Source organism: Taudactylus pleione, unplaced genomic scaffold (assembly GCF_031769625.1).
Source record: "Taudactylus pleione unplaced genomic scaffold, aTauple2 ptg000436l, whole genome shotgun sequence".
NCBI lineage: Eukaryota > Metazoa > Chordata > Amphibia > Anura > Myobatrachidae > Taudactylus > Taudactylus pleione.
Window position 1 is genome coordinate 229,244 of NW_028284838.1, and position 14,188 is coordinate 243,431.

Genomic DNA, 14,188 nt, shown 5'->3' on the forward strand with positions numbered 1-14,188 from the left:
TATGGGTAAACATTCCACAAACTCACCTCTGACTGGTCATTTCATTTGTATGCAATGCCTCATTTATGTTATGCTTTTATACATCCTGCTATCAGTACTCTGCTGAGTGTTACTAAATCAAGGTTCTGTGACGTCACGTGGACACTGCACAGCTGTAGCTGGGGGGGGGGGGGTGCAGCACAATCACAGCAGTAACCATGTGGGTGCTAGTAACATACTGGTCATGGGTGTCAGGCAGTGTTATATATTTTTTTTTTAGATCAGTTAAAAAAAGGCAAATCTGTAACCATGAGTAAAACATATACTGTATTTATCTGTAAAAGTATAACATCATACGGATATTGCAAAACTACACATAACATGCATGGGGTCATTTATGTAGGCCTCATTTGGGCAATCTGTTAAATCCTTTTTTCAGAGCCCCTTGCTCTCCATAATACTTTTAATGTAATTTCACCATATGTATTCATATTGCATTAAACGACTAAGGAGTAATTTATGAAAGCAGATTTGACAGAAACAGAGCAAAGAGTACAGGGGATGCTGAACAGGAAGGGACAGAAGAAGCACATTTACATTTTTCTGGGGATCTGTAGTATTTAAGTATGGCGGCTATAAAATAGTGGGGGGTCCCTCTGTTTTCAATCACTTAAGCAATCCACATAGTTTTCTATGGGTACTATGAAAATGGACATATAACCAAGATCTGAAAAGCTGAGATTACAGTAACACAAATGGCTGCATATGCTCTGTAGGCCAGAGAAGTGGTAGCACAAGCCACAAGCTATCACTTTCTACTCTAGAGGGTAAATTTACTAAAGTGAGAGTTTTTAGAAGTGGAGATGTTGCCCATAGATGCAACCAATCAGATTCTACTTAACATTTATCTAGCACCTTCTAGAAGATAATAGCTATAATCTGATTGGATGCTATGGGCAACATCTCCACTTCTAAAAACTCTCACTTTAGTAAATTTACCCCCTAGGTTTTACTTTACTTATTACTTTTCACTGGGATAGAATTTTGTAGCAGCCACTGTCCTGGCAAAATAAGTTTGATATATTTTGAACAAAAAAAAAAGTCTTATTACCGCGATATGCAGCTATATAAAATGACAGCGGGGGAAATTTGCAATAAATAATAAATGAGTATTCCAAGCTGTGCCTGATTATTCATATTTAAAGGGACAGTACACATTAAACTGCACAATGTTAAAGATATTCCAAGTTTACCAGGTGCCTTGGCCACATTTTTACTGTAGTTATTGGGGGCAGAATTATTACCGTCCCATCAGATACTTGCCTTGTACAATATTTCATGTGCTAACTGTAGGTGAAAACACACACACAGTATATACTGACTTAAACTATTAATCATGGTGATTTAGGCATATTTACTAATAAATGATGTAAGGATCATGTTGCACATAGCTTTTTTTGCAGAAACGTAGTAGTAGGAAATCTATGGCTGTTTATGATTGGCCGTTTGGAGTGTTTTATATTACACGCTGTGACTGATGGGACCTTCATAGACCGACTAGAACTGTTTCACCTGTCCAGTACCTGTGACAAAGCTAAATTGATGGAGGGCAATATCAGTATGTCACGTTATCAATAGAATGCGTGAAAACAAGACAAGAAAAGACAAAGACAGCCCTGTGGGATGCCAGGAAGGAAGGAATAGCTCTGGGAGGCAGAGGGCAGCCAAGCATAATCTGATTTATGGGAAAAGACGCACAGGGGCTGGGGGATGTCACGTCAGAGCCCTGGCATCGCTCACAGAGATAAGAGGCAGGAGGAGGATTTCTCTCCCCTGTATAATGACACCGTTATGGGAGGAGCTGCCCTCAGCACAGGCTCTATTAGTAGCAGCAGTCGGGCACAGCGGTATACATCACAGCATCACCATGCAAGGTTCTCTGTGTCTGCTGCTGGCGCTGATGCCCTGTGCCATACCAGCCCTGCCCTTTGTAGTGTCCCCGGGCTCTTGGTCTTCCCGGGAGATACCCAGCAACAACAGAGAAGCCAGGCAAGCTGCCCGCCTAGCGCTCACCTACCTTAACTACCTATCCGGCTCTCCCCACCAGCTTCTGGAAGTGGTTGATGTCAAGAAAGCAATTCTGAAGGTAAGTGGCCACTAGATCTATAAGTGACTGCCAACAGTGCATGTATGATGACATCATGATGCTGCGAGCCAGTCGCAGTGGGGGCGGCTGTGTAAGCAGCAGGACCAGTGCTGGGGGCAGTGTTAGACAGGGTTACTTACTGCATACAATATTGTAGATTAGGAAGATGGACAAGTGTCAGACTCTACTGCCCACCTCCCACACATTGTCTTTGTGTGTGTGTGCAGGGGTATTTCTCACGTGTCTCTACTGCCCACCTTCCATGGTCTTTGTGTGTGTGCAGGGGTATTTATCATGTACATCTGCTGCCCACCTCCTACACATGGCCTTTGTGTGTGTGTGTGCAGGGGTATTTCTCATGTGCCTCTACTGCCCACCTCCCATGGTCTTTGTGTGTGTGCAGGGGTATTTATCATGTGCCTCTGCTGCCCACCTTCCACATATGGTCTATGTGTGTGTGCCGGGGCATTTATCATGTGCCTCTGCTGCCCACCTCCCACACATGGTCTTTGTGTGTGTGCAGGGGTATTTCTAATGTGCCCCTGCTGCCCACCTCCCAAACATGGTCTTTGTGTGTGTGCAGGGGTATTTATCATGTGCCTCTGCTGCCCACCTCCCACATATGGTCTTTGTGTGTGTGCAGGGGTATTTCTCATGTGCCTCTGCTGCCCACCTCCCACACATGGTCTTTGTGTGTGTGCAGGGGTATTTCTCATGTGCCTCTGCTGCCCACCTCCCACACATGGCCTTTGTGTGTGTGCAGGGGCATTTCTCATGTGCCTCTGCCTTTCATAGGCAACAATTACCCTATTAGCATAAAATAAAAAAGCTGTGAATTCATGAAAAACGAGCTGGTTGCTATAGTATTAATTGCATAGTTGAAGGGTTGCCATAACAAGCAGTCATGGTTTTCTGATGGATGCACTGGCATTGATTGGGCTGCAAGGCTCTGCTTAACCAAATGCTTTTGCTTTTAGTTTAAATAGAATACATATCTCTATCTAAAACAATTATTGGGTGAATCTTCACTGTGTAGTTTGAGAACTAGAGATGTATGACAACAGGTAATAATAGAGTAGAGAAGTGATGGGCAATAGACGGACCTGGGTCCGGATTCTGCTTCCCGTTCCAAGTACTCTCTTGCTTCCCCCAGTTCATTTCTATGTGTTGTCATATTTGTGTTATATAGCTTATAATGCTTTTTTAGAAGGCCTGCTAATATTGTTGATCAGTGTTATAGATAGCTTACTGCAGCCTGACCGGGTCCCGGCAGCTTGCGAGGCCAGGAAGTCTGCGTGCACCGACGCAGTCCCTCGTTTCCAGGAACGCTGCTCAGGAATGCCCTCGTTCCACTTCCCAAACGCCGCAGCCTGTCAACCAGCTGGGAGGCTCGGAGGGCTGCTCATTACATTCCCATATCATCCACATGGGTCAGTGTGTACCCGCTATGTCGCTGATGATGCGCGCTCCCGCTCATCATCAGCGTCATCGCCCATCAGACCTGCACGCGCTTGCTGATGCCGGGACCTTCCGCCTACAATATCGTCCTGGGTACACAACGGTAATTGTGTACCCAGCATAAGAGTAACTTGCAGGCCTTTTCAAGGGTAGAAGTCCACCCAATGCCCTCCCTAAAGTGAATCACGTTGCCTATCATAAAGCATAAATAAAGTTGGGGATCCTGTAAGAAATTCTACACGGGAAGATAATTCCCTGAAGGGGGAAAATTGGTCAGTGGAGTAAATGGAGCATCACAATTGTGCTTACAGCCAAAATATGAAGGATACAGGGAAGAGCTTTGCAGGAGTTGGCAGCAGAACAGTAACTCATGTTTACAACCATTAAATATCATTCCGCCATACCTTTGAAATATCTGCCACTACCATGTTGTTCTCCTTTAAATCTGCAGTTGTTCATGAACTGAGAAGTAATAAATTCCCTAACTTTGTTTTAGAAGGTTTATAAGGATGAACTGCTATGTAAAAATATTTGTATATGTATTGGTCTAGGGGTGATTATAACAAGACCGTGTTCTGTAACATTCTATAACGATTAATTATCATAGTCTGCTAGTGACTGGTATGGAAGGCAAAGGCTATACGCTGTCATGTTCAGAACATGTACCAGAGTCATAATCACAATATACTGTGGCATTTTTTGGCACTATGATATCAAAATGACAGATCTTTAGGATTAAGACCCCTATCTACTAAGCCTTGGAGAGATATAAAGTGGATGGAGATAAAGTGCCAACCAAACAGCTCCTAACTGCCACTTTACAGGCTGCATTTGAAAAATGACAGTAAGGAGCTGATTGGATAGTACTTTGGCCCTCATTCAGAGGCAGTCGTTAGATGCAAGCAGTCGCCCTGAATCAGGCCGCCTGCATCCTGAACGGCTGCCTCCTTGTTGATCGTTAAGCTGTGGGTCACCACCCACAGCTTAATGACCGACCAGGTTGATGGTCGCGATGGTGATCACCATCGCGACCATCGGGGCTTATGATCAGACCCTAAGGTTGGGTCTGGGCACTCGTAAGCCCCAGGGAGCTTTCTGCTCTGATGGAGCAGGAAGCTCCCCACTGACATCACTGATGATGTCAGTGCGGCCGCCCACAAAACGGTAGGCATTCGTAAAGGAATGCCTCCATTTTGGAAACCACCCCCCCGGCCCGCCTACCAAACGGGGGCAGCTGTCGATCAATATCGACAGCCGCCCCTTTGGTAGTGAGCTCCAGAGCGACAGAGCTTCTCTGTCGCTCCGGGGCTTACGCTCGCGCAGTGTGGCTGCTGCGCGTGCGCAGGCCTAACCATGGAGTCGGTTACGAGTGCATCGGTGCTCGCGACCGACTCTGAATAAGGTCCTTTATCTCTAACCACTTTATCTCTCTCCAAGGCTTAGTACATAGACCCCTTTGTATTTTGGAATCTATTTTATTTTTGTATCAGATGTGGTAACAGTAAATCATCCACACATGGCGACATCCTTTGCATGGTCTATTTGCTTGACGTATTTTGCCTCTTGATAACTAACTGACACTGAACTCACAACATAAGTCAGATTAAGTTATATATTGAACAATTCAAGTAAGATATTCTCTTCTGGTATGAAGAACCCTTATGTTACTTATTAAACTGACACTTGGATCCTATGGTGCAGAACTTTCCAGTAAAGGACAAGGTTGTAGTTAGGCCATGGTTGAGAGGTGAGCTGTCAACACAAGTCCTAGATAATGAGGACACATGAGATGCTGCTTTGTTCTAACATGAAGGTCACTGTGCCAATAGTTTCTAATCTGCTTCACTATAGTAACTGTAGTATGTGTCTGAATTGTTATCATAGGGCCTGACTTATACCCCTTTTACACTGACTGAAAAATCCCGGGTTGATGCACGTGAACACGCATCAACCCAGGATTTTAGTCGGTGTAAATGGATCAACCCGGGTCCAGTGACCCGGGGATCTGACCCGGCTAGCTTGCAGGGTTGAGCGCGAGTCGTTCCCATGTCACCCTGCAATGCAAACGGTGCAGCCCAGGTCACGATGACGTGGGTTGCGCCACATGCCACCTGATTGGCCGGCTTCAGTGGTGCTTGGAGATGACATCATCTCCAAGCATCCACTGCCTGGCCGACCAGAGCGGAGCAGCGCATCCCACCCCACCTGCCCTTCCTGCCACCGGACCGCTTCGGAATTAGGGAAGTAGGTCGCAGAGGGGGAGGGAGGGGAAGAAGCGCTGCTCACCTGCGTCGGAGAGCTGGGTCAGTGCTGACCCGGGTCCGGTGTGAACGGTGCTGGCACTGCGGTGTTAAAGGGGGCCTGTCCCGGGTCTGCTCCGGGTTGGAAACGTGTTCCAAATCTCAGGTCAGACCTGGGACTTTGGTGTAAAAGTGAAGTTGTACGCTATTACATTCGCAGCTGCAATTTCTCACGCAGTTTATGTGCGAAAATATGTAAATGCCTGCCAACAGACAGCCTGAAGTAGCATATATCGGACTGAGCAAATGCTGCTACACCCACTTTTCTTATCTGCATTGTGAGTAGATCCGCCAGAACCGGGGGTTGAAAACACACCACCATAAATGCAACATCGGACGAACATCGACTCCTCGAGTAAGTCCTGGGTTGCGCAGATTTGGGTACATCTCTCTCTCTCTAAATATGGCCTCTGAGACTGGTTCTGCGATTGAGAATGCAGCCACAATCGCAGACACATCCTTGGAACCTATAACAATGTCATGGACCGGCCCCTTTTTGCGTTCACTTTCGTCCACCTCCCTGACTCCCGGGAATCCCCATGGATCGCAGTGGTCTTCTCAGAATGTTGCAATTACAGACATTTGTGAATGCCGTCTCAAACATTAGCTCGCACGTGCACAGTAATACTTCCCACTATGTTTCGTGCATGCGCAGTTGCAAACCATTGCTGAACTGTGAAAATATCGCCATTGCGTAAAACTCTGAATCAGGCCCTTAGTCCACATACCAATTTTTTCCAAGTCCCCCTATTTCTTCTGTGCAAAACACTTGCAGCTCATCTCAAGGGGAGAACATGGCCAGGATTAGGGAACACATTAGTAATGGCCATTGATGGTTGATGGTTTTAAACCATCGTTAGAAGACCACCGATGTTTTCTGAACACCAACACTGCGGCACCCATTTTCCAGCCGTTTTTTGCAGTACAGACACCGGCACCGACGTGGGACTCCGGAGAGGTAAGTATAATATGGTTGCAGGGTGTGCGGTGCGGGCCCTCCCTGGACCCTGCACCCATTATAAATTCGCCCCTGGCAACATCTCCATTTCTAAAAACTCTTACTTTAGTAAATATACCCCTTACTGTCTGTTGTCAGAGTTTTGCCAACAATTTGCTAATTTAAAACAGAGTGGTCCATTGCAATTAATGGCACCTGTTATTCCTCATAATACTTAATAGGTTCTGCTTGTAACTTGTACACTAAATATGGTTCAGTGTGCCAGCCTCTTATATTAGTCTTTTTATGGAGAAATAATAGTCTTTCAATAACTCACCTGAGCTGGCTGCACCTGGCTAGTAATCGCCATGCCTGGTGGTAATTATGCCACCTTGTATTAGGTTGGTTCTATATGTATGCAGTAAGACAGTTACTATGGGTTTGGGTCTCCAGAGCTCTTGGCATCACCACTCAGCTGTAAGTAGGTTAGGGACTTGTCTATTCCTTGGCAGAGCTGTTGCCATGGCAGAGAATGCTCTCTGCAGTTTGCAGCCACAGTTCTAACTTGTTTTTTTTATTAAATAATGACTTAGTTGATATATTTATAATATCTTTTTACAGCAGATTTGAAGCATTACGTACACCTCAGCGAGGGGGCAGCCAGGTCAGTGCAGCAGGGGGGCGTAGCAGCGGCGTAAGTGGGTGGTGCGGGAGCATGACGGCGTCATCGCAGCCCTGACCCCTGTTTTACTATCCCCATATTACCACATTACATAGACGAAAACTCGTGCAGACTCGCATAATGTAATAGCCTCGAACTCACAAGTTTGCAGGCTATTACATTTGGTGAGTTGTGGGACAAACTCGGACCTTAAATGCGTAAGAAGGTCTGAGTTTGTCTCGCAATTAAAACTCAGACCCTATAACATTTACCCCTTGATATCTGATTTGTGTCAATAGAAAAATGGAAACGGAACATATTAATTATGTATGATTATATTCTGCCTTTGTATTTTCCCCATTCCCTTTCACAACTACAAGTTAGATGTTCTCCTTACTGTACAAACTAATTTCACAGACACGTAATCGGTTCTAATACTTACACCCATGTTTGATAGGGGCAGTAAGAGATGGCAGGCATTTTTTTTTAATTTTTGTTCACCTACAGCATAAATATGCCTCATGCAAACATGGTTGTTAAAACTGTAAGCACTTGTTTTGCACTTCACGGTACAGACTGGAGTGTAACTAGGAATACAGGGGCCCTAGAGTAACATTCTGAAGGTGCTCCATTCCCTCACTTACTGGAGCTGGACAACCTTGATACCTGTTGCTTATGGTAATAACAATGACATAAACATAACTTGTACTAATTACTACAATGTGCACCTCATGTGCAGTAGTCATATCATTTGACCTGTTCATTTCATACAGGTTATGTATTGTGTGTCACCAGAATGAGCTCACAAAATGGATTTCATCATTGTGCAGCGATCAATAGAATGGGCAATATGCAGTGATCACCAGAATGGGCTCTGCATTTTACAGTCATCATAGGATGGGCTCTGCAGTGTGCAGTGGTCAAAGAATGGCTCTGCATTGTACAGTTGTAACAGAAAGTCTCTACACTGTGCAGTGGTCAGCAGATTGGGCTCTGCATTATGTAGTGGTCACCAGAATGGGTCCTGCATTGTGCAGTGGTCAGTAGATTGGGCTCTGCATTATGTAGTGGTCACCAGAATGGCTCCTGCATTGTGCAGTGGTCAGCAGATTGGGCTCTGTATTATGTAGTGGTCACCAGAATGGGTCCTGCATTATGCAGTGGTCAGCAGATTGGGCTCTGTATTATGTAGTGGTCACCAGAATGGGTCCTGCATTATGCAGTGGTCAGCAGATTGGGCTCTGTATTATTTAGGGGTCACCAGAATGGGTCCTGCATTATGCAGTGGTCAGCAGATTGGGCTCTGTATTATGTAGTGGTCACCAGAATGGGTCCTGCATTATGCAGTGGTCAGCAGATTTTGCTCTGTATTATGTAGTGGTCACCAGAATGGGTCCTGCATTATGCAGTGGTCAGCAGACTTTGTTCTGTATTTTACAGTCATCACATCATTTGTCTGCATGGTGTTATAGTCACAGAATGAGCCTGATATTGTGCAATGGTCACAGAAGGTCTTTGCATTATGCAGTGGTCACCAGAATGGAATCAATATGAGATGCCGGCGCTCAGGAACCCGGCTGTTAGAATCCCGGCGCCGGCATCTCGAAAGGGTTAATATACCAACACTTGTTGGTCGTTATGCTAACTTTTCCCCTCTCCCTACCCTAACCCCCCCCTCTTTGGTGCCTAACCCTAACCTCCCCCTCTAGTGCCTGAACCTAACCTCCCCCTCCCCAGTGCCTAAACCCTAACACTCCCCAGTTGGTCCCTAACCCTTCCCGTAGTGCTTAACCCTGCACCCTAAACCTAACACCCCAATACTTACATTCGGTATCCCGGCGGTCAGGATGACAGCGCCAGGCTTCTGACCAGCGCCAGGATTTTGGCGCCGGTAATAGGAGTGGCGGCATTCAGACCACCGGGATGCCGGACGCATATCACCAGAATGGTCATAATATTTTGTAGTGGTTACAGAAAGCCTCTACAAATTGTGAGTGGCCACAGAATGGATTCTGCATTGTGCAATGATCACAGAGTGGGCTCTGTATGGTGTAGCGGTCACATAATGGTCTCTGTATAGTGCTGAGATTACTAAAATGTGCACTGCATTGTACAATGATCACAGAGTGGGCTCTGTATGGTGTAGCGGTCACATAATGGTCTCTGTATAGTGCTGAGATTACTAGAATGTGCACTGCATTGTACAATGATCACAGAGTGGGCTCTGTATGGTGTAGTGGTCACATAATGGTCTCTGTATAGTGCTGAGATTACTAGAATGTGCACTGCGTTGTGCAGAACATCATCCTCCCTTTCCCATTACTTTGGAAGTCACTGGTGCATTGTGATATTGCTTTGTATGTTGTTGTGTGCTTCTACTTTTTGTGATTATGCAAGGAAGATATAGATGCTGGTGAGGGGAGACACCTTGAGATGATTGGGTGAAGGGTGTAGTCTTTAAACTGGGTACATGCTTTCCCAACCCAGCGGACGACTGGCCATCACACCGAGTGAGCGGCCGATTTGGTAAGCTTTACACACTTTACCAATCAGCCACTCAATATTTCTGGCCAGATATCACAACTGGGCTTACATTTAAAGTTGCTCAAGTTGCTGATGCTAGTAAGTCTGCTTGTAAAGCTCACCATTTGGGATGTAGTTCGCCGGTCTCAATACCGACATCGGAATCCCGACAAGGGACTTGAGATATGCATCAAAATACCAACGCCTATCTTAATCCCGATGCCGGAACACAGAAGGACGCCATCCCAAATGAGGTAAGTCCGGGGCACCCTTAGAATTAGGAGGCTAGGATTAGGCACCTTAGGGTTAGGCACATACAGGGGGGAGGTTAGGGTTAGGCACCCCCCAGGAGGGTTAGGTTTAGGAAGCTGTAAGGGGGGGATTAAGGTTAGGCATCCCCAGGGGGAGGTTAGGGTTAGGCACTAGGGGGGGAGGTTAGGGTTAGGCACCACTAAGGGAGGGTTAGGGGGGAAGAGGGGTAGGGATAGAGTACTTGCCTGCCATTTCGGGATCTTCTCCCTTCGGGATGCTGGCGTCGGGACTTCATACCCATTCCCACCATTTAGTACAGTCCTATTGTTCCACTATATTTTTATTTCCCTTTAATAGTCATGTTACATCACCTAGCAGAAAGTGACATGTGTGACGTAATTGGTCAGGATTGAATGTAATTTGGGGTAAGACCAATCTATTTACTAAGCCTTAAACGGAGATAAAGTCCCAGCCAATCAGCTCCTAACTGCCATCTTTGAAAAATGTAATATAGGAGCTGATTGGCTGGCACTATATCTCAGTCCATTTCATCTCCATCCAGGGCTTGGTAAATAGACTCCTCAGTCCAGAAAGGATTGTAAATATGACAGTGAGCAGGCAAAGAGATATTGGACAATCAGATAATTTATCTCTCATATACATTCCCCTGTGCTAGACAAAAAATTAGCTTCAGTGTGAAAATGAAGTACAAAGCAATTTCCAAAAAATTATATCAAGAAACATTAATGTGACAGACTGACTATGAAAGCCTTCATTCCAGTAAAACAGTATTATACCAAGAAATGCTGTGGGGAAAATTTGCAGTGTGGTAGCGCCCTGCTTGTTTCAAACACGACTGATATAATCATATTCATAATTGACGCAAACATCTTTCCTGAATAATGCGATAGTAACTCCAATTTAAATTGCAAAATATGTAAATAATCCTTTGACATTAGCAATCTGCAGGCTGAATGATTTAACCTCACATTCACAAATCTGGGAAATTCATGTGCTATTAACATTTGCTGTTTCAATATTATTTTTGTCATTTTCAATTTAACAGTATTTGTAAATAAATTCTATAGTGTTTCTATAACAAAATACATTCGTAACAGACTTTGGGTCGATGTTTGGCCACTGCACATGCGCACGCCGGAGCCTGCTCCGACGTGGCATGCGTGAGACCCGGCTAGCTACGGGTGCTCCGTCGCTACGGGTCTTGCACCAAAGCAAGGCAGCTGTTGATTTTGATTGACAGCTTGCCCCGTTTTGGAGGCGGGCAGGGGGGGGTGGCTGGCCAAACGGAGGCGTTCCCGAAGAAACGCCTGCCGATTGGGGGTGGCCCCACTGACATCACGAGTGATGTCAGTGGGTGAGCTTCCGACTCTAATAGAGCCGAAAGCTCACTGGGGCTTGCGGGAACGAGACCCTACCACAAGGGTCTTGTCGCAAGCCCCGATGGTCGCAATGGTCGAGACCATCGCGACCATCACCTGGCCGCTCGCAATAGCTGTGGGTGGTCACCCAGCATCCAGCTCTGAATCAGGGCCTTTAATCTGGACAGAAAAAGTAGGTGGCGCTTAGTTCACACAGCAAGGGGTAATATATACTGTTTTTATTTAAATAATTTTAATAATAAGCAATCACCATTTATAAAACTCCCGGGAGTGGGGATATACATACATCAGTATGGTTACAATAAAATCACAATAAAGAAAACAAAAAACACAAATCCAGAATACAAAATCCACAGATATAGACTGTTTTGTGCCAGATTGCTACCAAATGATGTAGCTGGATACACGTTTAACCAACAGACTCTTATTATATAACAACCAGTGTTATGGAAATTAGCAGTTCTCCTTAAGAGCATAAATGCCACTGGAAAAGGCAACAAGTGTAGCAGATAGTTATTGTGGTAACGGGCTCCCAAATAGAGCTAGTAGATTCCAATAATCCACAGTGCCTCAGAGTGAAATTCAGAGTAGTTAAAGTGTAACAATATGTGGTGTGAACAGTTCAGTTCTCCAGAGTACTCACTATCCTCCTGCATGTGACACCGCTCCAGCGGGCCTCACGCTGTATGTGCTTCGGCAGTGTGAATATTCCTCCCGGCACAGTATTTGGACGTCTCTCTCCACGGGTCTCTCCAAACACAGCTCTCTGAGTCTCTGACTCCCACAGGGCTGTGCGGGTCACATAGTGTGCCGACTACTGCAGATGGGTTTCACGGGGAAGCTCTTTGGTGAGTCCCGGGTGGTAAATGGCAACTGTCACAAGGCCATTAATATCGTATCCTCAACGCTTTTCACCGCACTCCGGCGGCTTTTTCAAGAGGCGGAAATACTTGTCAGTGAACCAGGTCCTAGACTTTAATCTAGCTCCACTTTTCTACATTTGGACCAATGTTTTTATGTTTTGTGTAATTTCATCTCTTCTCTCTATATATATATAACTATTGCCCCGCTGTGGCTTCGCACAGGAGCAAATTCATCTCACCATAATCCCCTGCATCTCATAACAACCTACGCTATGTCACCACAGTCTCTCACAAGAGCCTCCTTCTTACTCTGCCCCCTGCATCTCAGAACAGCCTCCTGCTTTTCACTACTGCCCCCTCCATTTCACCACAGCCCCTTGCATCTTACCACAGGTCCCTGCTTCTTACCACAGCCCCCTGCACCACACTACAGGCCTCTGCATATCACCACAACCCCCTGCTTCTCACTCTATGGCTATGGTGAGATGAAATTGCTCCCGTACGAAGCCGAGGCGGGTTGCTAGTATATTTATAATAATACAATTCACTGGAGACAAATTCATATATTTTCAGGATACATAAATGCTCTTTTGTAAAAGTAATAACACTGCACAACAATGAAAATGTTTCCGATGTGAAAATAGTTACTTCTAATTGATTTCAGCATGCAAAGAATGAATATGACATTTAAAACTCTCAGTTAGCTCTGAGGTCCTGATTCAGACCCGGATGCTATTTGCGGACGGCCGTTCAAAAAAAGGGGCCGGCTATATAAATTGTATGCTCGCTCATTGCGGTTTGTTGACGCCTCTATGTCTGAGCGAGCGAACAAAAAATGCGCTCGCTATTTTGTAAAGACGCCCCTTTGCCGTTCGCATGACACGTCATCTCCGGTATTTATTTGATTAATCGGGTACATCGAAAGGCATCTGAACTGCTCGCAGTGCTTGTGGTAGGTTTATCCTACCGCAATCACTGCGAGCAGTTCAGGCTAAAAGTCAACCAAGTGACGTGGTCGATGACACTCCTTTACTAATTATGCACTCCCATTAAACGCCCTTTTTACTGTTAGGCACGCCTGCGTTCGGATCTCCACTCCCCCGTTTTCAAGCACCTTCCTCTGTTACCACCCACAAACGGTACATTCTGTCAATCAAATTAGCAGTCCCTCGCTGTTTTGCGAGCGCTCGATTTCCGTCCGCAATGACTGGTATGCGCATTATGACCCATATGCATGCGCAGTTGTGCGAACATCACTCAGATCGAACGAGCGGCCGCTTACAATCGGCTCTGAATCAGGCCCTGAGTTCCGAATGGAGAGAATCTTACCAGCAATCTGCGTTCCGCACAGAGGGGGCGCGGCCTAATGACCCAATTAAATGAATCAGTTATTTGTCCCCTCCCCTATTCAAATATATGCGATTCGCGGGATTTCCCACACAAGATAACTGTGGTGCACTGAGTGATAAACATAGTGAGCGATTCCACCAAGACATTTCAGCAATGGAACAAAGATATCAGGGTAGGTCAGTCACTACTGTTGGACAGCGACACGAGATGCCCCAGAAGAGGAGTACAAGCGACAAGCAAAGAGAAAGCACCCCGATGAATAAGCCACTATATTAGATAGTACTTTCGTATGCTGTATGTTTGTTTCGTATGCTGTATG

General features: G+C 45.7%; 1 protein-coding gene across 1 annotated transcript in view; it reads left to right on the forward strand.

The window, feature by feature from the left end:
* The first annotated feature begins 1,823 nt into the window (after positions 1-1,823).
* Positions 1,824-14,188, forward strand: part of LOC148505800 (retinoic acid receptor responder protein 1-like) — a 32,089-nt gene continuing 19,724 nt past the window's right edge. The window contains exon 1 of the mRNA XM_088447672.1: positions 1,824-2,125. Coding sequence (XP_088303798.1) covers positions 1,907-2,125 — 219 coding nt within the window. The 5' untranslated portion in view covers positions 1,824-1,906. The remainder of the gene's footprint in view (positions 2,126-14,188) is intronic.